We start from the raw sequence: 24,542 nt of genomic DNA on the forward strand, positions 1-24,542 counted from the left end.
ACACATCCAGCTTCCTTCTGGTGTTCATCTAAGTTAGTCTGGAGGCATCTTTGCTGAGAGCTCAGCATGGACAGTTATCACCTCTTTCTTTTTCTTCTTCTCATTATGAAACTTGGTCCTTTTCAGGTTCATGTAAATAATGAGATAAAATTGCAGAGTAGTTTAGATTGAGAGAGACCTCTGGAGGCCATCTAACACAAGCCCTGAGACATTATGAGTCATATCTGAGGTGATTTCAGCATTTCTGCAGTCAAGTAGAATGCTCTGGTAGAACCTCATAGTGTGTTTCAGGCCTTAAATTAATGAACAACAAAAATGGCTGAACAGTGAACTCTGTAGAGTGAACTGAATTTTCAAATTTTTTAATCTCTGGAGACACTCAGAAGGTATGGCTTAGTTCTACAATTGCTTCATTTTATGATATAATTTAGGCACTTGCAGGAAGTTTTTGAAAGTAAATAGGCATATCAAAGTCTTTGGAACCTTCAGAAGAGCCAACAAGCTGCAACAAAAGAGTTTCTGCAGCATATGCATATGTTTCTTAAAACCTGTCTAGATGGATATCCTAATCCATTAGATGCCTAAACAGGTTTTTTTAATACTTCCCCAGTTCTGTTTATCCGTGGCTTGTTGTTTTGTTGCTTTTTTGTTTGTTTGGGTTTTTTTTCTAATCTTCCCTAACATAGGCAAGAGTCAGCATTCTTATACTAAAAAGACAGCTGTAATCTAAAGTGCCATTAAAAAAATCTGTTTGTTGCAAATTTCCTTCCTTTGATTGGGAAAAAAACAATAAAAAACATGCAGAAGTAACATCTAAAAGTTCCTACTCGTTGCTAGATTACTATTAATTTTTAACTAGGACTATTTAATTGCATCTTCACCAATTTACAACAGTTATTGGCTGCAGCAATCAAACAGCTCCTAAAGCAATTTGAAGTATTATATTCTTGTAAGCCCGTGTTTGTTTTGCAACGTTTTCTTTATAAACTAATATGCATTAGTTTAGAACATTATCCCTATCAGCCTTGGGGACTGTTGAAAAGCAGTAGTTATATGAAAGATTGAATTTCAGCATTTCAGGTCCTATTATGCCGGGTAATTAAACGAGAGCCTCCGCTAATTGTGCTGCATCAAAGCCTGACAACGCCTGGGAAGAGAGCGGCGCGTTCCATTCATTAAGCAAGGATAATATGCTGGTTATGACCGAATAATCCCTCACGATGGGGGGAGCGGGTTCGGCGGGGACGGGACGCGGCGGGTCCCGAAGCGCTCCCCGCGGGGGCACCGCGCGTTCCTCGGCACCAGGGGGAGCTGCGGGCACTGCGAACCCAGCCCGGGAAACCCGCCCGGGAAACCCGGCCCGGGGACAGCCCCTCATCCTAAACCCCGCCATACAACACCGCCGCAGCGACCCCGCGCTCAAACCCGCCCCCAGGGAGATGTCCCCCCGCTCGCTGCCCGGGAACACGCCATGGATGTGACCGCGCTGCCACCGGCACGGCGGGCCGGGGATGCTGGGACGAGACTCCAGGGACCGGTAATTGTTCCCACGTGTTCGAAAGCAAGGGGCTGAACTCCGGCTCGGTGTCACGGGGTTCACCCGGATTAGCAATTTAGCCACTTTGAAGTGGATATCCTTTTCCAGGATGCAGCCCTGCAACAGATGCGACTTGAGCATTTCAAAGCAGTTCCAAATGTGCGGCAGGGAAGTGGCAAACGCTTCGGCGATATCGGGCAGAATTTTTGTTTCTTAAGTTAGTAAGTACATGTGGAGACAACTAATTGTCTTAAAACCGAAAGCAGGAGGCTAATTCACATTGCAGAAAACATGCTGCAGTGTTCCATACTTATTAAATCCCATCTCAGGCACACGGTGTGACTCTTGGGGATGGTCCTGTGCATGGTCAGCAGTTTGGACTCAATGATCCTTGGGGGTCCCTTCCAGCTTAGCAGATTCTGTGCTTTACTTTACTTTATGCAAATAAATATAAGAGAATTACTAAGAGGGATCAAAACCACTTGTGGATGAATTGTTCCAAAAGTTATTCATTATATGTAAGTGCTACAATATATACACATGAAAAATGCTATATAAGACACAGACATTACCAGTTTATAGATTTCCAGTGCAGTAGAATCTACAGCTCATAATTAGCCCAGCATGGTCCTTCCCAAGAGTATGTAGTCCCAGGTTATAATACTTGGATAAAACAAAGAAACAAAGAGAAGAATCATTACAGATGAAAAAAAATACTGCCAGGGATTTCAGTAAGTATTTGCTGTATAAAAACAAATACTTAGTCTTGGCTTTGTTCAAATTCTGCCATATTTTCTGTCCTCAACTGATGAAGTCATATTAGTGTTTTATGTCTCTGGAAGCTAATATTCCCAAGTATTACTGATAACTGAGTATTTGCTACCAGTGTGGATGCCTTGAAATCTGGCCATTATAATACAGTTATCACAGTTTTAGAATTAAAACAATTAAGGATCATGGCATCACTAGTTATGTATAAAACCACTGGTATTTGGCCTTAGAATAGGTACCAGATTTGTGGATGCTCAAAAACATAGATGGGTTTAAAAAGAATTGGAGAAATTCAGGGGAGAGTAATACATCAAGATATTGATACAACTGTTGTCTTGGGAATTCTCTGAGCTTCAAATCCCCAGAACCCAGGAAAGAATCATCACTGCACACTTTTCCTCATGTACTCCTCCCAGGGCATCTGGTTTTGGCCACTGTCTGAAACAGGCCAGGTGACCCTTTGGTCTGACTCAGTGCAGCTCACACTACTATAGAGATTCTTGGCACACCGAGGAAAAAAGATCAAACTCTTCAAAAATTCCAGATACTAAAAATTTTGGAAGAGCTTTTGCATGCACATAATTTTTTTACATAAGTGCAGAAATTAAATTTGTCTCTAGTTAATGGCATGACTTTTCTACATCTTATGTGTGAGGTGAAGCCTTTGCAACCAGAAATTTAAGTGTTGAAAAGGTTCGTAGATCCAGATATGCTTTGTGTCAAATGCCCCATTTTAAGGGGTGTGACCTTTATCTTGTTGTTGCTTTCCTGGATCTGTTTCCAAGAAGCTTCTCACTGATAAATTTGGCAAATGGTGGAGTTAGAGGGAAGATACTTCTAAACTTGCTTTACTAAACTTACTGTGAAAAGAATTAGACAATAAATACCTAAAACCATGCTAGCCATGTGCCATTTTGTCTCCATTGCTACCAAAATTTACCTCATTTTGGGAGCAGTGTCAAATGGTGGGACAGAAGTCCACATATTTAATCCCTTTGATATCAGTGATTGAATATTTACTGGGTTTCTGTACGCTCACTTGCATTTTGAGGAGTGGTCTTCTGGTCAAAAAAGTCACCTCTTCAGATCTAGAGCTGAAGGATCTGCACCCATGGCACCCATAACTTTTGATCCATGCAACAGATACATATTGTGTACTAGGAAAGATCACAGCCAGGTGAGCTGGTTCCTTTTACAAACAACGGTCTCTTGGGATCCCAAGTCCCTGTTAAAAACATTTGTCAGCCAAAGAGATGACAATGGCAGGCACTGTGGTAGAAAAACACATTTCAGATGTACTGAATATGAAGGCAGGCCATGCTGTCTGCATTCAGCACGAATGACTAACTGTGAGAGATACAAGTTATATCTCTATTACAAGGATAGATGCTGACACTGAAGTGTAATAAAATCATTTTAAATGGCAATATTCCTAACTGCAAAACAAAGCACAGGAGACAGAAGAGAGATGATAATGCACCCAGGTACAAGGATGGGATAAAACTGAATGCTGAATATTTTTTTGTTCGACTCCTTTATGTGCCTTCAGATCCCTGGCAGAATTTAGGGTGCACCCCTCTCCCTTTCTTTCTGTTGGAGTCCTGTACATGGGACAACACAGACTGTAATTTCAGTATGGACACTCGCAGTGAAGGGGCCACAATCACATTCCAAGGATTTAACGTTCTATATTTAAAGAGAACGTGTTATGAAAAGTATAATTGAGAATAATTACAAACGAGTGAGCAGAGGGGCACACATTAAATGAGAAAGCTATTTATTCACTTAGTCCTGATAATTTAAAGAATGGCAGAATATATATGTAGCTTTTTCCTCTGTGAGTCCACACACAAACTACGTGGTGTCATTATACACATAAGGACACTGAGGGAGTGTAGGTGACTTGTCTAAGGTCACGCTGGAAGACAGAGTGATTTGTATGATGTAGTGCCCTGATAACAATACATGGCAAACTAAAACTAAAGTTAAATGTGCCTGTGAGTAACAGGCACAGTCAGAGCTAAATGATCACATCCAAACCCACTCACATGTAGCGAGGGCCATCCTTGGGTTTGGCCCAATTACAGAGTACTGGCCAAAGATTACTTTTCATTACACAATGATTAAAATCAAGGTTACAGACTGCACTGTCTATTATACTCAAGCATGTCACGAGAGCTAAATTGCTGCAACATCACAATCCCAACACCTGTTTTTAAAGTCCTATCAGGTTATTCCCTCTGATACACTTTTGCTTCCAGTCCAGTCTTAGGGTTGGTTGACAGGTTTTCGATTTTCTTTTGATATTGAAAATCTGCCCAGCACAAAATTTAGTCATTTTTTCCCCTTAAACCTCCATGTTTTCATGTTAAGAGAGTAAAATCTTGTACTTCAACTATTTTCCATTTTATGATGAACATTATACATCCCAGGTGCCACATGAGACAACTTAATAGCTTTTGCCTTCCCTTACAAAAAAATAGCAATTTGGACAGCTGTAAGTACCCATTGTAACGCTCAATCACCTACACAAAGTGTTACTTCTCAAAGTATACGATCATGTTTTCACCTGAGAAATGCTGGTGAGATACATCTGAGGCACAGAACTTCTGCAAGGATGTAATGGGTGCATCAACAGAACACAAACTGTACAAAGCACCTCAGTGCCAGGCTTGGAGAGCTCCATTAGCCACTGCTACCTGCACATGGAAATAGGAGCTTTGGTTTGATGGATTTTTCTTTCTGCTTTCATTTTTTCAGCAGTGGGCCAGTGAATTGGCTGTGAGAGACCTCAAAGGTTGCATTTTCAGCTTAAAGTACATTTATATGGTACATTTGAAAGTATTTGGAGGCTGCCTGACCCTAAGAAGTCAGCTTTGGCCCACTGCCACTCTCCTTGCTCCTGATCATGTTCCTTATTTCCTTGCATTTATTGCAGGGAATAGACCACATGTAAGACTGAAAATTTCGGGTTTGCCCATTAAAAGTCAAGAGAGCCCATAAAGACTTCAAATCTTAAACTCCTGAGATTCTCATAGAACTACACTAAAAGTATCTCTTGATGAAATATTGACTACAAGTCAAAACCCCAAAAAATTGTGACAAAATCTGTGGAAAATTAAGTTACGTGCTATTCAAAATTAAGTTCATGCTATTCATTTGCTACATTCAAGAGAAATGCCTTGAAACATCATTACTAAGATGTGCTGAAGTCTAGGGCTAAACTAGTGGTAAAAATCACTGGAAACTAAAATCCCTAACTAATTCCCTTTATTCACTTGAGTAACCCTTTGACAAGGCAAGACCTGGGCTTGGGGATGAAATTTCCATAAACTTCAGTGTGAACAGAATCAAACTCTTAGGACCAAATTCCTCTCCATTCATGTTCTCTATTTTCTGCAAACTAACCTGAAAGTCAACTGGATAATCTGAGGAGCAGCATAATAATCACCATGAATAAAATGTCAGAATCTAACTTTAAACCTACAAACCCACTCTGGAGCCACAAAACATCACAAAAATCCAAACAGATTCAGGATTGCAAATACTTTAACATATAGAGAATGCCTTTGCCTACACATTTAGAGACATAATTTGGCCTGTATCAAAGGTAAGTAATGACATTTTCTGTATTATTTCATCTCAGTATTACAGTTTCCTTTTCCAGGACTCCTTATATCCTCTCCCCTGCCTTCAGACACTTCTTTGTTTTTATGCATGGTGTTAATTGTGCTGTTGCCATAAACTGTTCACAGCAAACCATATATTTAATTATAAATGCATTAAGCAATAAATTCATCTGAGATCTTTGAATCTGAGTGTGATTTGTGTACTGAACTCCTTCGAGTCCCTTTGAAAATGCAAACCTAAATAAATCATCTTAGGCAGAGCTTGTATTGAAAATTCTGGTATAGAGTTACTGTATCTACAATGACAGGAAATCAAATTTCAAAGGAATAAGAATAGTTGTAGCAAAACCTATTCCATCCAGACTTCTTTACCATCTTTATCACCTTGTTATCTGTCTTCTACCTCTTATCCATAAAAGTCTCTGCCAATGGGTTCAATGTGCAACTTTCAAAACTTTCTTCAGAGCACGTTATGCAAATAACACCAACACTCCAGTTTGGACTTGTTAAATACTATCTGTCAGTATTTCTGAATAATCTCATGCTCCATCCATTTATATCCTACTGAAATTTTCTTCACAATTCAAAGCAGTTGGTAGTTTATGAATGATGATAAGATTGGGTTTTGGTCCCTTAGTAAAAGTTGCCTTGGAAAGAAATAGCATTTCCTGTCACTGCATCTGCTTTCCCTTATAAATGAGATGAATTGTCTACATTATCTCCAAATTCGAGTGCAGGACATAAATGTTTGATAGCTGCTGTGTTTTACTGTCGACTGCTGGATTCTTTTACTTAAAGTCATCTAACAAATATTTGTAGTGTCTAGCAAAATCTGCCATCAAGCAGACGAGACCGAAGCTGTTACACATTTTTGAATGAGTTTTCACCAAGAAATGCTTCTTTGCATTCTCGTGAGAGGAATTATGTTAAAATTGCTTCCATATGATATCCCTTTTATGCTTTTGTCACATTTAAGTTAGCTGCCACTGACAATAAAATAAGGTAAACCAATGTACAAAGCACACTCCTGAAAAAGTTCTCTGCAGTTCCTCCTTGGAAAACCTCTGTGTTTAGGCACTCTTTCTTGGCTTGGCTTATTGAATTGGGAATAATGTATTGCATGAACAATAGCCTTTCAAGAATCAGACAAAATGTGTTTTATTAATTTTATTTAGGGTAATATCTAATGATAAACTTTGACACCTGTTTCAAGAACTGACTACAAATAAAGGTTCCCTCACTGATTTTGGTTCATTAGCCAGCCACAGAGGACTGGCTGCATTTGCCTGAAGGATTGCAGCCCAGTTCCTCAGGATAAAAGCAGCAGATTGTAAAATATGGCACCATTTTAAGGTGTTGCTTTGTCATAGAGTGTGTGTTTGTGTATTGTGTCCCTACTTAGGTGATTTCTGCACTCAGAACCTCCTAGACTACAGTATTTCAAATACTTGCTACTTCTTGCTAACCTGCCCCTTGCTTGCTGTGTGCCACAGCTACAGTAAATATTATTAAAAGTATGTTTACGGTTAGGCCACAAATATTTACACTTTCGCCGGAAGAAAGAGAAAGAGATGCCAGCTGAAGTTATCCAGGATACCCAGGGGAAAGCATGAAATTAAATGAATAGGGATGAAAACACTGCCTGCGATTTCCGTTTAGAAGACGGAACTGAATATGTGCACAAAAAAGCAAAACAAGCGTGTGAGGAGGCGATGGCAGGGCCGAGCCGGGGGGAACACAGGTGGGCCAACCTGGTTCGCAGTGGGTTTCCCTCTCTCTGGAGGGAAACGCTCACAGTGAGGTCTCGTGTTTTGACGGGGCTCTTTTCTTTCGGTTTTCTCTTTTTTTTTACTGTACGTGGCTCTCCAGCAGGGCCGAGGGAAGCGGGAGCGCAGGGCTGTGGCGGTGATGCCAGGGAGGAACCTCTCCCCTCCTCAGGGCCAGGGCTCCCCTTCCTGCCGTGCCCGCCGGGCAGGAGCCCCTCATTCCCTCATCCCCTCATTCCCTCACCCCCGGCGCTCTGAGCCGCTGCCTCACCTCGTCACCGGTGCCGGTCCCGCTCCATCGCTCCCGCAGTCCCCGTCCCCTCACGCCCCCTGAGGGTGGGGCCCGGCGGTGCCCCCTCCCTCCAGCCGTCCCTCCCTCAATCCGCCGCGAGAAAAGTGTGGTGAGCGCGGCGCGGCCGCGGCCCCGCACACGGGCGGGGAGGGCGCTCGGGGCTCGGCGGGGCAGCGCGGCCGGGGGGACGCGGCTCCCGGACCTTCCCCCGCCCTTCGCTTCGCCCGCCCGGAAAACTTTTTTCCCGGGGAGCGCCAGCGGTGCCGGGGCACCCTCGGGGCGCTGCCGGCCATGGGCACTGCCCGGGGGTAGCGCGGGCGGCGGGGCCGGCGCGGACGGCGGGCGGAGCGCGGCGATGGCGCGGGCGGCGGGAGCGCGGAGCTAACGGAGGAGGAGCCCCCGGAGCCCCCCGGGCCGCGCCGGGACCTGCCCGCGGCCCCTCGGCATGGCGGGGGCTGCCAGGATGCTGCTCGGAGCGCTGCTCTGCGGAGGTAAGCGGGGGGCTCGGCGGGGAGCGCGGCGCAGGCACCAGTTGATCGCGCACGGGCTGCGGCGGCGGCAACTCCTTCTTCCCGAGCGAAGTGTCTCGTTGCCCGCCGTGCGAACTAAATGTCCTCTTCCTTCTCTATCCCCTCGCCTCTTCCTTTAAATGCTGCCGCTGGCTCTGCTTCGTTTCTTGTGCTGTGTTTTGAAATTTCGCTGCCCACCCTTCCCGCCCCCCCGCCCTCCGATTTTTTCTCTCTCCTGTTTATTTTAACCATGTAAGCTTCCCTTTGACTAAGATGAGGAGCGGGCAAAGTTTCCTTTCTCTCATCCTGAACGATGGAGATCTTTACAGATGCATATTAATGACTGTGTTGTGTTAAAGGAGCTTCTCTGTGGGAAGGGGTGTCCCAGTCCCAGCTTGGAACGGAATGTGGGGAGCGGTGGAAGCTCCGAGAGCGGTGCATGACAGTGTTTAGGAACAGCCTCCTTTGAATTATACCGGAGTTGTGCGGTGGTAGCTCCGGAGCCTGAATAGAAGCCCTGTCACCTGGACTGGACCAGGTGCTTGTTATCTTGATTAAAGAGACAGCTGAGGAGCATGTTTGGCTTAACAGAGAGGTCATTTGAAACTGCTGGCTTTTCTCATCGCTGAACTTCTGTGATCAGAGAGTCCCTTTGACAAAGGGAAATCTTCTCTGAAGTGATTCAGGGATGCAAATAGTGCATGATCCCAATAGCGTGTTTTTTCTGTGCAGAGTAGAAGGTGACTGCTGTATCTCAACACTTCTTGTTTTCTTGCTCAGACCATGATGCTTGTGGATATTTTATTAAAACATGCGCTTCTCCTTCTTTTCAGGGAGGAGGGGGGACATGGTGGTGGAAACTTATTAAGCTATCTGCAATTCCTGCTGTCGTTGCCATTCTTAGGAATAAAAAAATAATTTTGCCTTTTATCCTGCTGGTATTAGTGGTGCTCTTTGACTGCCGTAAGAAGATTACTCCTAAAAGACTCTTCATTGTTTAGTTTGGTCCAGTCCTGCCAACCTCTCTCCCAGGGTAGTTGATTGTAGAGGCAGCCGTGAGAGATACGGAAGTATCTCAAGAGTGAAGCAAGAGCGGAATCAGTAGCAATTCATAAAGGGACTTTTCCCACCCCCGTCGGCAGGGAAAACAAAGTACTTGGCAGAAAATTGCATGGCCTCTTAATGCCGGTCATTTTAATGTACATTAAAATTAATGGACGTCCCGGTGACTTGACGTGCTCTGAAAGTGCTGATGTGAAGAATCTAAAACACGGGGCTCTGTTTTGATTGCTGTAGCCTGGAGGTGAGAATTGTATCGGCTCCGTGCTCACCTTCAGAGACTGCACGGGATTAATGTTTGTAAAGAGAGTCTGGCATTTTCTGAGGCAGCTTTGACAGTCACAAATGCATCCTCTCCAATAAGCATTTACATTAGACTTAATATATGAGTTAGGCACTGATATATGAATATTTTCTTTCTGAAAATATTAGTATAAGAGAAATAGGAGGTTATGCTGCTTCTTAAAGGTGGGAGAAAGTGCTACAGTGGGAGTTCATAAATAACCCAGCCTCCTCAAAGGAGGCAGGGAGCGTTTCTCCCTGCTGGAACCTGGGTCAGCATTGACCCAGCCATGCTGTAAAGAAGTCAGGAGTGGTGCCCCAGCCAAGCCCTGCCAGCAGCTGCTTCTCGGGGCTCCGGGGCTGTGCTCTGTGAGAATAAAAGAGAAAATATTACTTTCCTTCAGGGAAGAAAAGCAGAGCTCTCTCAGCATTGCTGGGCACTGTATGATTTCGAAAAGAGCCAGTTAATTAAACTTATTAAATAAGGTGTTTGTATAGTTTCCTTGTGAGGCCTTAACGAGCATTTCATTTGCGCTCCCCTCGTGTATTTGCACTCTCTTTGTTGGTGTGTGAGGATAGTGATTGTTCTGGAGAGCTGAAGTCCAACTAAATGAAAGTCACTTTATAGCTCACAAGTGAAAACGTTTGTAAATGTGCTGAGAAACTTACTGTTATAGACAAGTTGTCCTTTGCTATTTAAAGAGCTATATTTACTCCTCTAAACTCATTAGCATCTCCTATCAGGCTTGAATTTCTAAGAAAATTCTCCTGAAATGTTGCCTTAGGCTTCAGTGTGCCATTATGCTGGGGTTATTATCTGGCCAATAATGTTAATTCATTCAAACTCAAGAAAGAAGCTTGGCATTTAATTTAAGCCATGCCCCTAGTCAGACCAGGATGTATAAAAGTCAGTGTGCAAAAGTGCTCTTGCATTTAGGTACGAGCACATGTTTTACATACCAATTATTGGATGCCTGTTCCCTGGTGGAGGGTATGTGTGTGAAATCGTATTTACATAAGTAAATCCCAAGTGTATATATATTCCTTTCAGGAAATGACCTCTTTTCAGCAAAGTGCTAATGCATGTGCTTAAGCCTCTTTATAGCCTATAGGAGGTATTCACGAGCTTGAAGTGAGATTTATTTATTTATTTTAATAGCTTTCTCAAATCAGAGCATAAATGTGAACACAAATGTACAGATTTACTTTACTGTGTAATGAACAGATAACTGGAAACAGATAACAGTTTCTTATTAGCTGTGAGCTAGAACAAGGCTCACAGAAACTGGAACTGCAAAATCCAGGAAGCCCTAAAAAAGGGTTTAAGGATGCACAGCCAGAGGATGGATTCATTTGCACAAGGAGTGTATGTGTGCAAGGAAGTATTGAGCAAAGATGTCAAGGGGGTATGGAGTTACCAGAATTTTGGGTACTGAAGTAGTGTTTGAACACAAATGCAAGCACAGCTGTGCATCCAGAGGTTGCTACAGCACCTGCCATGGTTCTACTCTTTGTACTGTCCTTGTTTGAGTTATACTGCAGTGGAAGCTGATTGAGGCTTTTCATTTTGAATGTTGGTTCATTCTGATTTTATATTAATTGAACAGTGAGGGGTTTTTATATCTTATTTTGAAAGACCAGTGGCATAGCATACCCTACTGTTATGGAAAACTTCCTAAATTTTCATTTTTTTCCTTAATTTCATCATGTTAGTGCTAGCTAAGAAGCCAGCAGGAACTTGCATTATGTTAAATTATAGCTACATGGAGTTTTTATAAGTGGCTAATATCTCTTCTGGATATAACACTTTCAAAATGGAGATAGAGCTATTAATACTCCAATTTACTTTGTTTTTGTGTGTGGTAGTAGATCCTAAAGTTTATTAGGCACTGTACTTACCTAGTAAAATACCCAGCAGCTGTATTACAAATGACTGTTCAAGCATGTTTCTAAATGCATGACTGTGGGTTATAAAATGTCATCCCTGTAGTTGCTTTTCTAATGCATAAATATGTACCTGGCTCTTGAATCAGGGAACTAAATATTTGTATGAAATAACTTAATAAACAGCAAAATGTTATGCTTTCTTAAATGGCCAAATATTAGCAAGTATTGACAAACTATGTTGTATTGAGGTGAAAGGATGGGGGGGTTATTGTGAATTGGGATTTAGCTGTGTGGTTTTTTTAAAACCCCACTGACAAAGTTCAGCACCACTGGAAAGGTGACTTGTAAGGAGTAGCCAGAAACTCTTTGAATAATGGCAAACTTGCCAGAAGTGATGGAATACAAACTTTCCTGGGTGGAGTTTTCAAGGTAATGCCCCTCTGCAGGAAATCTCTCAGAGCTGTTTGTCACTGTGTTAGGGTCATGCCTATTTAAGACAGTCAAGACACAAATAAGTGAATGAAAGTCGGAAATCTTCAGAGTATGATCATGCCATTAAAGAAGTGTCAGGTTTCTGGTGCTGAATCCCAGTTTTCTTCAAGGCTTTGCTAAACTCTTGAATTTACTCATAAGCTGCATGCAAGTTTGTGCTGCCACACTGAGATCCTGGCAGTGGTTCACATCTGGCAGGCTCTGCTAGACGTGTCCCAGCTACTCTGAGAGAGACAGAAAGCTCATTATGATAAAAGATGGAAAATAGCAACAAGTTGAGAGAACTTCAGTGTGTAAAGACAGCGACTGAAAAGCATCTCATAGCGATGCTGGAAAGTTAAACTGAGGATGTAAGAGAAAGCAAACAAAGGTTGTGGGTGACTTAAAATTGTACTTGTCTATCAGTTTGAAGGAGGCATTTACTGTACAGGAGAGAGATCTGATACCAGAGAGGGCAGTGAAAGGCTGTGTAGCAGGAATGGGACCTGTTCTTTACTTTCAGGAGTACCACTGTCTTGCTGTTTTTGTTGGTCATCTCCTCCTTTGTCTCTTACCCACTGTGATTGTCACTTTGTTGGTGAAGGACTTGATCCTGGTTTGACCACTTTGTCCAGTGGGACCTTTCTGACTTGTTTAGTGTCTAAACACCACAGTGATACAAATACAGGTAATATTTTGTGATGCTACAAGGTGTCAACTTCAGGTGTTTGGCTGTAATTTGACTTGTCTGTCCTTCATAGCCATTAGCAATAGCTTCCTGGCCAGAAAAGTTGTTTTTGTCTAGTTCAAACTCTTGTCCTGACTTGCTCTTAGAGGCCTGAATCCTTTATATTTTATTCAGCCTTCCTTACAGACTCAGTACCCTGGCAAAACAGTTTCACAGTGTTCAGCTCTTCAAGCAGTTGTACTGTTTTGTGTTCTGTGGACTGGCTCAGGCTCTAGTGACAGATGTGACCCCTTTGAAACAGGGACGGACAAATGGTGCATTGAAAGTTCAGAGCTTCTGCAGTCTCCTCACTTAGAGGTATCTGGTAAAAGCCTGTGGATGCATCTAAGCTTTGGAAATAATTTCAGTCCAGTAGTGCCTGTGCCTGTTTTAGTTAGCAAATGGAAATACTCTCCCTTTATCTATTTGTTCACATTTTTTTGGGTCAATACACAGCCTCAGGTCACCATTTTTCTTTTCAGCCGTATCTAGTGAAATGACCCAGTGAGTCTACTCTTCTATTTTCTTTGCTAGTCTAAAACATATTAATCTGTTGAGCTTGAATCCCATAAACAAAGTGTCATCCTCATCACTGAAATTACTGGCATCTTTGCAGCACTGGTCAATTAGGGGAACTTTTCTTTAGGGAAGTACATTTTGATTAAGTGGTTCTTTGCCACTACACTTAAGAAATGTGCTGATGTCTTACTATTGCATCAGTGACATCTTGGGTCAGTAACTTTGTGCTTGGAGACAACCTTTGGTGGCGCTTTTTTTTGCTTGAATAACAGAGATCATGATAATCAGAGTTGCACTGTCATTATCAAAAACCTTCTCTTACAACTGCAGTTTTAGCAGCTTGGCAGATGTAAACAGCTACACGACTGTTCTTAAGTGGGCACTTTTATTACATACTGGTGTAAGAATTTAACCTGATTTTGCCATCCACTAGTGTTACAAGTGCCATGTGTAAAGTCAAACATCTTGGGTTTTTTGTTAGATGTTTCTTCTCACATCATATTTTTCATGTTGTTCTACAGTTGTCATAAAGTTTGTATAATTTTGTAGAGGTACAGGGAAATTTTAAATATTTTTATCTTGATCACTCTAATGGCTGTTGCTGCCAAAGTTTCTGCTTTTGGTGCTTTTAGTTTTATGTTTTTCTTTAAGACCAGGAATCACCAACCTGCTGCAAGGGGAGCCTGTAAGTGACTTGCCCTTTTCAATACCATGAAGCAAACACTAAACCCCAAAACAGTGCTTAGGATTTTGACATTTCTGTGAAAACTTTGAAGGCAACTAAGAAGGTCAGGGAAAGTCGCTTATTTATTAAAAAAAAAAAAAAAAAGGGACTTTGAAAAAAGTTTATGCTTTTGGATGGAAAAAAAGACTTAATGGTCTCCTGAGCACATTTAAAAGTGGTTTCTCTGTGCCCAGAGAGGAAATCTTAAGTAAATAAAAGGTAAGCTGATATCCCCTGGTGCTGATGCAACAGAGGGGTTGGGCCACCAGGTTCTGCTCGTTGGCTGCAACGAGCACTCACAAAGTGCAGATGTTGAAATATATCCACCACTACATATAATGTTGTATTACTCATGTAACTGCTGTATTTCTCTGCTTGATAACACTTTTCAGCTGGGCAGTTCTTCATTTGAAAACACTTTTGAAACTGAGATAATTTACAAAACAATTTACTTTGAAAATTGGACGCGCATCCAAAATTTCCTTCGATGATTTTGTATTTTGGTGAAGTTAACTGTTTCACATGAAGTTATCGTTTTGACTTCTAGTAGATGTATTCAGATCCAAACTGATAATAGTATAGCTACTCTTTGAAGCACATTGATAGTGTTTTTCTGTAATATTGCTTTGAAATTGCAAAAATGAACTAACTGCTCTGAAAAGATTTGCCGTTCCAAGTGACTTTTGAAAAGCATTGTAGCTTTATGTAACCGCTTAATTTTTTCCCCTCTGATTAAGAGTGAAAGTTAACTTCGAAATGTTGGTTTCTGTCCTTGTGAAATTCCATTTTCCAACCAGTCCTGTTGCCTGAGGGTGCTGTTCCTTCCCAGCTTGAGCCAATGTAAATTGATGCTGCCAGGTTTCTGCCCGCTCCCAAACTGAGCAACCCTCCTTTTGTGCCAACCCTGGCATGCCTTTAATTCCTTTGTAAGCTGCTTCAGGGAGATAAAGCACATAAAATACAGGGTTTTTTTAAAAAAAGGTAAGTTTGTATCACCTTGGGATCAACTTTACTGCTTGTACAGGCAAGAAAAGAGGATGGACCCAGTTGGAGAGGGACAGCAGAACTAAGTTGGCTGCTGCAGCCCAGCCCTTGCAGTGGTATGGCTTTAATTTGTCTGTGGGACCTTCTAGTCAAAAAAAAAAAAAAAGAGATTGTTCTGGGAATTGCTTACTTTATATATCCAATGCAGGATATTAAACACTGAGAGGTTAGAGAACATGAGAGGCACTCGGTAAACGACGGAGCTTTGATTTCTCAGTTGGGTGTTTTTTCTCATTTGGCTGATTCTGTGTCATTTAGAACAAATAAAAGTGAGGCTTACACTAATATACTGCCATTTCCTCCTGCAGGTAAAATGGACTTTTTGATGCTTAAGATTAAACTATTTTCTTGAATTCAAACCAAACACATGCCATCACCACCCCCTCAACAACAACAAAAAAAAAGCCCAAAACCTGAGTTTCTTGAACTTTTATTACAAACAGGATTGGTAACACTAGTTATTAGAATTGCCATTAAAAGAGTTTGAGGTTAGTTTCTTATAAATTCCCTAACCATTAACTGTTTCAGCTAAAATAGTCAATGCCAGGCATCTGCCTCTGATTGAATACACTTTTTTTCTTTTCCAGAACTTCAGCCAAGAGTTCAGTGGTTTAAAAGAACAGATCTGAAGGGGAAGGAGGAGGGGGAACTCTGGATTTTCCTTTGTTTAAAAATAGTTGCTGACCTCTTGTTAGAGAAGCACTGATACCCTGATGAAACGTGCCAGGAGGAGACTTGCTGAGAAAACAGTCCATGGTGGATTTGATGGGATGTCAAGTTAGCAACATTTGAAAGAATAATTTTGCTTATGACAGGGAAAAAGACTTGATATGTCCTTACAGCCAAAATCTATGAAAACTGCTGTGCACTGGGCATATGCCATGGCAGGGTGAGCTCTGCTCTCCTTGCAATTCCACGTGTTCTTCCCAGAAGTCTGACCTGGACAAAACATGAGAGCTGTGGGCAGGGACAGTGGCCATCCTTGTGCTGTCCATGTCCCTTCCCTTGCTGCAGAGGAGAGTTCTGGAAGAGGAAGCTGCTTAATTGGAATAAAGACAGGAGAAAGCTGAAGCTTAAGGTGGGGAGTGAAATTCAGAAAGGAGAATAGTGCAGGAAAGTGAACATTGGCAAGGTCAAGAATCAGCTGGGAACTGGTGGGAGAAAGAATTGGGATTTCTGGGTAAGGAGGAAGATGACTAGTTGGGGGAAGGGTGGCTATGGAAGGTGGTGTGGAGGAAAAAGTGAGGATGAGGGTTTGCAGAAGGACAAGAATCTTGTGAGAGAAACACTGAGGAAGGATCAAGGTGGTTTAAAGGAACATCTCGAGAAGGTGGGCTTGGGGCTGGAGTGACAAAGAGCAGAAATATTGGGGAGCACATATTGCATTTAGGTCGTGTGTTGATGGAAAAAAGGGATTCAGGCTTGAACACCGTGGATATAGAGTGTGGTGGTGGGTTTTTGTCAGAGCCTGGGAGGCAGGATGCTTTCCAGGAGCAGTGATGTGTTTTCTGTGGAGGAGAAATAGAGTTGGACAGGGGGGCACAGGCCTTCTGTAGTGACTCCTGCCCCAGTGCCTGATGAAACAGGGTGGAACCTGCCTCTTGCCATCAGTGGGTACAGAGCCAGGCCCTACTTCTTTCTGATTTAATTAACAATCTCAGTTCTTATCTGCAGCTGAATTACTCTGTCAGTCTTTGTAAAATGCCATGAGATTTGTGTGAAGCCTGACTGACCAGTGGCCTGTATTTACCAGGCTGTTAAAGCATGGTTTGTTCCATACAAACATCCATACAAATCTCTCATTTCCAGCCAACCCTCTTTTGGTGCTGTGTGTGTGCTGGTGGGAAAAGTAATTATGACTTTTCCACCTTTATTCTTTTAAACCTGATTCATCTTTGCACAACTTGATGTGTTTGGGTTTTTTTTTCTTTTTAATTTCATATCTCTGTAGAAAGAGCCAGAATGTTTGATTTTTTGCTCTGTAGAATCAAATGGCCTATCACTCAGCTGGCATGAAATAAAGAGAAGCAAATACAATAAATAACTACTGTGGAGAAGGTAATATAGTATTGACTTCTCAATACCTGTTAATTTTCACTGATCAGAACATCAGGGAAGAGGGAGATGGAATTTGGCTGCCCCTTAGTGAGGGTGGAGACCTACTTGTGAATAATATCATCCTAAAAGCTCAGGAAGGTTTCAATGTTGCAACAGATTTATGTAAAATCTTGTAGAGGATCAATTTGCACTACGCTTTTGTCATATTTCCTGGTAACTTTCTTGTTATTCCTTGCATTTCCACGCTTTCAGTGATGAGTTTAATCTAGGATTTCTTTATCTCCTTTGCTCTTTTGATGGGTGCTCTGAAACTTGGTGTGTTTCGCAGCTCCAGGTGTGCAGAATGGAACTGTTTAGATGGAAAAGATGCTTCTCTGTGTGTGTGGCTGCAAGTTGGGATTTGGACTTGTCCCCACAGCGTAGGGGGAGCACAACTAGAAAAGGCTCTACATTTTCTGGAGACAGTGTCTGTGCCATGAAATGCTTGTTCAGTGAGTTTCTACGTGATAGGCTTTAGCTCCCATAGCCAAAGGGAGCTGCACATAACCCAAGAGTAAAGCCTGTGCCTCCTGGAAAAGCTGCTGTGACATTGCATAAGTTTGGGATTGTTCTTGACTGGGTCTCTTGTGTCTATCCTGGTATGTCTTTATTGCATATTTTCAAATCTTAGTCTTCTAGATGACAAAATATACTATTAGAAATAATAAATTGTGTTTTATTTGGCAGAGTGACTAATTGGTGTATTTTCCATCTTTCATAGGTGCTCAAAAAAACCAGCCTTTTATGAGAAATGTTATTGAACTCATAGTGTGTGAAATGCCTTTGTGCTTCTGTTGTTCATAATTATCCCACTGACAATTCCAGAAAGAAATCTATCAAAAGAATTCAGAAATAGGGAGCACTCTTCCCATATATTTGTTGAGCATGCCCTCTTGTCTTTCCATTTCTGCAAGAAAAGGTTTATTTTCGTGGGAAGAGCAAGGAATTGTAAGCAGTCAGCATTGCCTTTTTTTCTGTAATTCTCTCCCAGCTGACTGTGCAGATGTGAATGCCTAGGTACCATCTCAGATTTAACTTGTTCACCCATAAAGTGGGAATGACTATAGCACTTGATTACCTTTCTGTTATCATATTGTGGATAGGAAAAATATTTTCTTCTTTGGGGTAAATTGCAAGTTCTCTTTGCATTGGTATCTGCAGCTGATTGGGTACTGCTGTGGGTTATTGCTGTTCAGTTTTACCCAGGAACAACCTGACCCTGATAGAAGATCAGGATCACATGATGGTGCTCAGCAATTCACTGCAGGTGCTCGTTAGTCATATTTTCATATTGATTCCATAAGCTAATGTGTTGTGCTTTGGAATGTCAGCAGGCCAGTCGGAGGAATTTTTCCAATTGTATGTGACATAATGGAATTAGGATATTCTCTTTTTTCCTTTGGAGTGTCACGAGCAGTCTGGAGATGAAAGGAGGGTGCTGACTGGTCTTGAAAGACAAATGTGGGTCTGGAAACACCTATAGTGGCAGGTCCATCTGGAAGGTCTTTATTGCATTATACCCTTATTCAAAGAAGCAGAACTTCATGGTGTTGCCTTGGCTATTTCACGGATTAAAGTCGGATATCGCTGTATTTCAGGCTCAAAGCTTCACAAGTCCTCAAAGCTTCAGGCTTCCATTGAACTTTAGTCTTGGTTTTGAAAATTCATTTAGAATTAAATTAGGTGTGGTGATGAAACTGTGGCACTTTAATAGGAATCATCAGATGACATTTAACACGATCATGTAGTGCAGTAATGTCAGAACTGGTTTGAGGTAAAACTCGTGCCTTTAGGCAGTATTGTTCAGGAAAGTCACAAAATGCAAATAGTTTCTTTGAAGAGTACTTACACAAGTTTGCTTTTGTTTTATTTGAGGAGACGAAAAGGATCCACTTTTGTCAGTAGCACAGATGTGTAAATTTGGAGTTGAATCCACAGTTCTGAGTGCCTCTAAACTTTTGGATCCTGATCTAGACCCTGAAATGCATCTCTCAGCTTTGTCTATCAAAGCAATTCAACAGTGGTCCAAACCCATTCAAACTTCAGGAACATTCTGACTTTTTTTGTACTTTGTGGCTCCTGCACCTCCTCCCTTTGATTATCACTTAATAAGGGGGTGTCAGATTGAAGCCTTGGGTCACCAGTGCTTATTAGTTCTTCTTTGTAAGCCATCATTTTATGACTGTGAGCTTTTCTGAAATGAAAGATGAGATTTTTAGTGTTAGAACCTGCACATGAGTAACTGCCAAGACACTGTTAGCTGATCAGGTTTTGGCTGTTGTGTAATGAAGCAAATCCTACTCCGTGGGCACTGTCATGTCCTGCAGGAATTGCAAGTGAAATCCTGGTTCTGCTTATTTCAGCAGGAGTCTTGCCATTCATCAAGGTTTGGATCCAGGTGTGTGCTGCTCTGTATATTTATCTAACAAGTCCTGGTTGATCAGTGAAGTCTCCAGTCTGCCTCATTTTGCCCTGCAGTTTCTCATGGGGAGAAATGGGTTTTGCTGCAGGGGACATTCGTAGTGTTATTCACAGACAAAGAACAGTTCTGTACAAATTCTTCTTTTTCAGCATTTACATATTCCTTTGTTGGAAGATGTTCAGGATGCCAGGTATAATTTGGCACTGCTAGACCCTGTCAGAGCTGAAAAGATTCCATAAATTTCTCCTTTTCTGCTGATTATTCTGTTTATAAGTGATAGGTGCAATTCAAAGAGTTCTGTTTCAGCATCCTCCAAGGGAGGACATTTGAAACAATTCATCTGAGTCCATTTGTTCAACTCATTTAAAATACATTTAATCCACATTATTTGGCTGTTACAAGTAGAGGCATTTTAAATGCATTTATCCTTGGTTACTTCTGTTAGTTTTTACCCCAAAGAAATATATAACCAGAATTTTCTGTTACTCTGCCCTGTCTGATGCAGAGTTTCTGAAGACAGAGAGAAGCTCTGATGTTTTGGTGGAATTTTTGTCTGAAGTTTTATCAGCATAGCAGTTGTTCATTTCATCTGTGGATTTATCAAATAATAGTTCATGTAGTGGTTTCTGTCTTCATCTAATGCTGAGAACTCCTGAGTGTGTCAGTATTCTTTCCAGCTGATATTCAGGGAGGGTGCAAAGAAAGGACAATATTTTCATTAGCAGACTATAGAGTTTGGGTGGTTTGGTTCTTACTGGTACTTGGGGCTTAAAACTCGATTTTGGAGTGTCAGTATAATTGCTCAAGTTCTTGCAACTGGTGATCAAATTAGTGGTCTTTGTTCAGGAGGGTGATTTGTCTGACCAAAGGTTGGTGTCTACTTTAGAGTGAGGGGATTTGCTCTCTGGGTTTCAGCTGAAAGTGTTGCCTGTGTCTTTGCCTGTGGTGGGAACACCTTATCCCTACATAGATGTTGATGTTACAGCATTCTAATTACAGGTGAGCTTAGTTCAACCTACAGAGCCTTACTTTTCAATGGTACCTGGGCCTGGGGCTTCTGCTAAGTGGTCAGCACTTTTTGGAAATTCATCCAGTTTGCACAGATTCAAACTCCAACTTCAGTATGGAAGTTAAGATCCTAAATTACTCTCTGTTCTAATGATCACAAAAGAGTAAGAAACGCTTCCAGAGGATGATTTCATGTAATGCTTTGATTGCAAAAGGACCTTTATTCTTCCATCAACAAAGTCTTGGACAAGTAAGTTAGTATTTCTGTGCATCAACTGTTAAAGGATGGGGCTGGAAAGCTCCCCTTTGTGTTACCTGTGCTCTGCTTTGTGGGTTTGGTTATCCAAATGTTACTCTAATATATGTCATCCAACCTTTAGCCTCCTTGGAAAGCAAGTTGTGGGTTACCAGCCTATGGCTTTATTAATGTCTATTCATCATTGAAGAAATACACTTGGATTTGTGTTGAAATTTAAATTCTATACTAACGTGGCACAAAAGTAAATAGCACTTCACAGAAGTACAGGGTGAATATACACACACCACACACCCCTTATAATTTTGAATTTGTCTCACCACATTTCAGATTTTAGCTCCTCTTAGCTGAAAATGAAATCAAACAGTGTGAGCTTTTGGGAAACTGTTTTGAAGAAACAGAAAATGCAAACCACATGGTGTACTTACAATGTGAAGATTTAGTGAAGAAATCTTTTTTCATTGGAAAAACAAACTCTAGTGGGTTTACTAAGTGACGTTTCAAAGCAGTTTGAGATGAAAGGACTGTGGCCTAATTCATTGCATATGTGATATTTCCTAATGGATAGGTGTTATATTGAAAAAGAAGTCAGGGAAGTGCAGTAAAACTGAGTTGTTTTTTTTTTTTTTTTTTTCTGAATTGGTAGTTTAAAAATGAGCTTAATCCTATTTTTCTATCTAAAAGGTGGCAGATATCCCTGATCAGAAAATCACATCTAGAGTGACTGTTCAACACTTCTCACTATAATACCCTTTTAAAACGGGACTTTCTCAAGCTGTTACAGTTTTAGCTGAGGTTTTTCATGCTGAATGTCTTCTGACTGATTTAGAAAAGTCTCTGTGAAGTGGTTCAGTTGTTTCTGAGAACAAAGCCAGCTAGAAATCCAGAGTTGTAGCCAGCTAGAATCATTTCCATGAGCAGCACTAGTTGGGTTAAATCCTCTGATTTTTACTGTTGGAGGCAAAGATGGATGGTGTTTCCCTTAATCTCTCTTTCTGAAGTGATGATGATGTATGAATGCTAGCATTCATTTTTACTAAGTAAGATTCATGACTGCAGATAACTCCTGCAAACATGTCCCTGCATTATAAAAAGGCACATAAAAAGGGAGACGAAAATATTTTTGAAGCTTTTGGTCTAATTCCATGAAAAAATCTATTCAAAGTTGCCAGACTTTCAAGTCTGAAAATTGGGTTCAGTCTATTCCTACCGCAGAATTGAGATGTTGGCAGCAGCATTGCTCTGAGGATGTTGTCCTTGGGGAGCACTCTGCATCTGGGACACCAGAGCACAGGGATTTCCTTGGGTGTGTTCCTCTGCAAGTGTCAAAAGCCATCATGGGCCCAGATTCCAGGGCAAAGCCTCTCACGTGCTCCGAGTGCCTCCTTCCTCTGCTCGTGCTGAAGAGGAGGAGGAAGCAACCTCTGGGCATGGCAAGGGTTAAGGAACAGGTGGTTATCTCCAGGGCTGCTGTCTCATTTTGTTCCCAGGATGGATAGCTTCCTGGGAAAAAATCCCAGTTGCTGTACTGAAGGAGGTTATTGTGTCTGGGTTTGTGCTTTCTTTGTTGCAGGGGCTGGAAGGTGTGGAGATATAACGGGTTAAACTTCTCAATCTAATGCAGAGGGACCTCAGCATTTTTGAGAATACTGTGGCTGTCGCTGGTTTTCGTACTCGGAGTTGGGGACAGCATCCTAGAACATATTTCTAATAGCCCTTCAAAGACCACAAGATTGCATTTGGTTTATGAGAGCAAACTACAGAAGGAAGATAAGCAGAGCGTATCTGGTTCTGGGCATCTTGTGTTCCCTCTCAGAAACTTCCCTTGGCATTCAAGGCTCCTTTTTCTGAATCCTTCTTTTATCTTCCCTTGGCGTAGCCAGACGTGCTGGATAAGTTTGCAGGTTAACTGGTGTCTCATGGAAGGAACAAAGATTGTAGAAGGATGAAAAGAAGTTTAGTGACACTTTGGGGAATTATATTCTGTTCACGTTCCTGCCACAGAGTTAGCACTATCCTGGGGAAAAAAAAAAAAGGGGCATATTTTTGTTATGCTTTCATATTTTTTTATAGCTGTCCCTAACACAAGCACGAGATTTGATCAGAACTTGCACTAATACTGAATTCTTCAGAAAATCAGGCCACAGGTTTTCTAAATTAAGCATCTGTATTAGCAGATGCTTCTGAGAGCACAGCTACTAATTTTGCTGTGCTGCAGTTCGCCCTTTTAAAATCATGGAAAATTCTGTTCCAGCAAAGTGTCGTGTAAGGAAATGTATTGATATTTCTGAAGTGTGCTCCATAGTACCGTGATAAGCTGCATAAAAAGTTTTATCAGAATCTTCATAATTCGGTGCAACCCTTAAATACTGTCTTGAATTGCTGCGTGGGGTTACACATAATGATAAAGAAATGGTGAGCAGCTGTCCGTTGTGTCAGCCTTGCTCAGAAGTACTCTGGAAGAAATAAATTGTCACTAAAGGCTGTATCTTAATGCATATGTATGTGGGGATGAATTAAGTTTAAGTCTGGATTTCCTTATTACTTTTTTAGTGCTTTCCTTGGCAAACTTCACATTCTTTTTTGTGAAGGAACCTTCTGGCTCATTGTAGGCTATTCCTGCTGCTTTTAATATCCTTTGAGATTGATTCATGAAGTGCCAACATCTTGAGCTGTGGAAAAAGAGTAAGAATCCCAAAGAAAGACCCTGGATACATGAGAATAAATTTGAACTCAGACTCTTTCTGTGCCACTTTGATCTGAAAGAGACATCTTGTGATTCAAAGAACCTTTGCCGTTAACTGAGACCATGAATTCAGTCAGTTCCATTTTGATTAAAAACTGATAGCATTAGCAAAATATATAAAGACAACATCTGGTTCAGGTTTGTTGGACTGATATTTTAGAAAACTAAGAGAGGCACCTCTGGCAACTTTTGAATGTGTCTGTGTGCGATAACGGCTCGGTGGGAAAAAAATCTCAGTGGGTAGATGGGCTCAAGAACACTTTGATATTAGTGACATTCAGGTGATTAATGTCCTGGTGGAGGACAGGTCACTGTGTTTCCATTTCACTGGCTGACAGTTCAGCACAGGAGAACGAAGTTGTGAGGAAACAAAGGAAAATGGAAGTGAAGAGTTCAATGGAAGGATGCTGGAATACCTGGCAGACCTGTAGGAGATGGTGGTGGACCCAGATGCCACCAGCCTGGAATGGTGCATGTTTTAATTTACAAATCATAGAAGTCTTCAATATTTTTTTTTTTGGTGGCTTTTTGGCTTCTTTTCATTAAGTCTCTCGACAGAGGGCACGAAAAAAAAGAATATCAAAGCCATGTTTTCCTAGAGTGCCTGTCAGTGCCTTACATGATTATATTTTCATGTTTGCTTACATATCACCAGCAAACTATAGTGTAGGAGATTCCTTAGCTGATAAATCAAGCTTTTATCCTTATATCCTTCATGCAAGAGAGCTAGTTGAAAGAAAAATAAATATTTTTTAGGTTCTTCTGTTTCCGCTGTGTGAACACGGACAAGTTATTT

At 41.5% G+C, this 24,542-nt stretch overlaps 1 protein-coding gene across 1 annotated transcript in view; it reads left to right on the forward strand.

Annotated features, from left to right (window-relative positions):
- The first annotated feature begins 8,000 nt into the window (after window positions 1-8,000).
- The window catches only part of TMEM132C (transmembrane protein 132C), a 198,607-nt gene continuing 182,065 nt past the window's right edge, over window positions 8,001-24,542 (forward strand). The window contains exon 1 of the mRNA XM_051785437.1: window positions 8,001-8,486. Coding sequence (XP_051641397.1) covers window positions 8,441-8,486 — 46 coding nt within the window. The 5' untranslated portion in view covers window positions 8,001-8,440. The remainder of the gene's footprint in view (window positions 8,487-24,542) is intronic.

Source organism: Manacus candei, unplaced genomic scaffold (assembly GCF_025592945.1).
Source record: "Manacus candei isolate 608988 ecotype Guabito, Panama unplaced genomic scaffold, ASM2559294v1 h1tg000020l, whole genome shotgun sequence".
NCBI lineage: Eukaryota > Metazoa > Chordata > Aves > Passeriformes > Pipridae > Manacus > Manacus candei.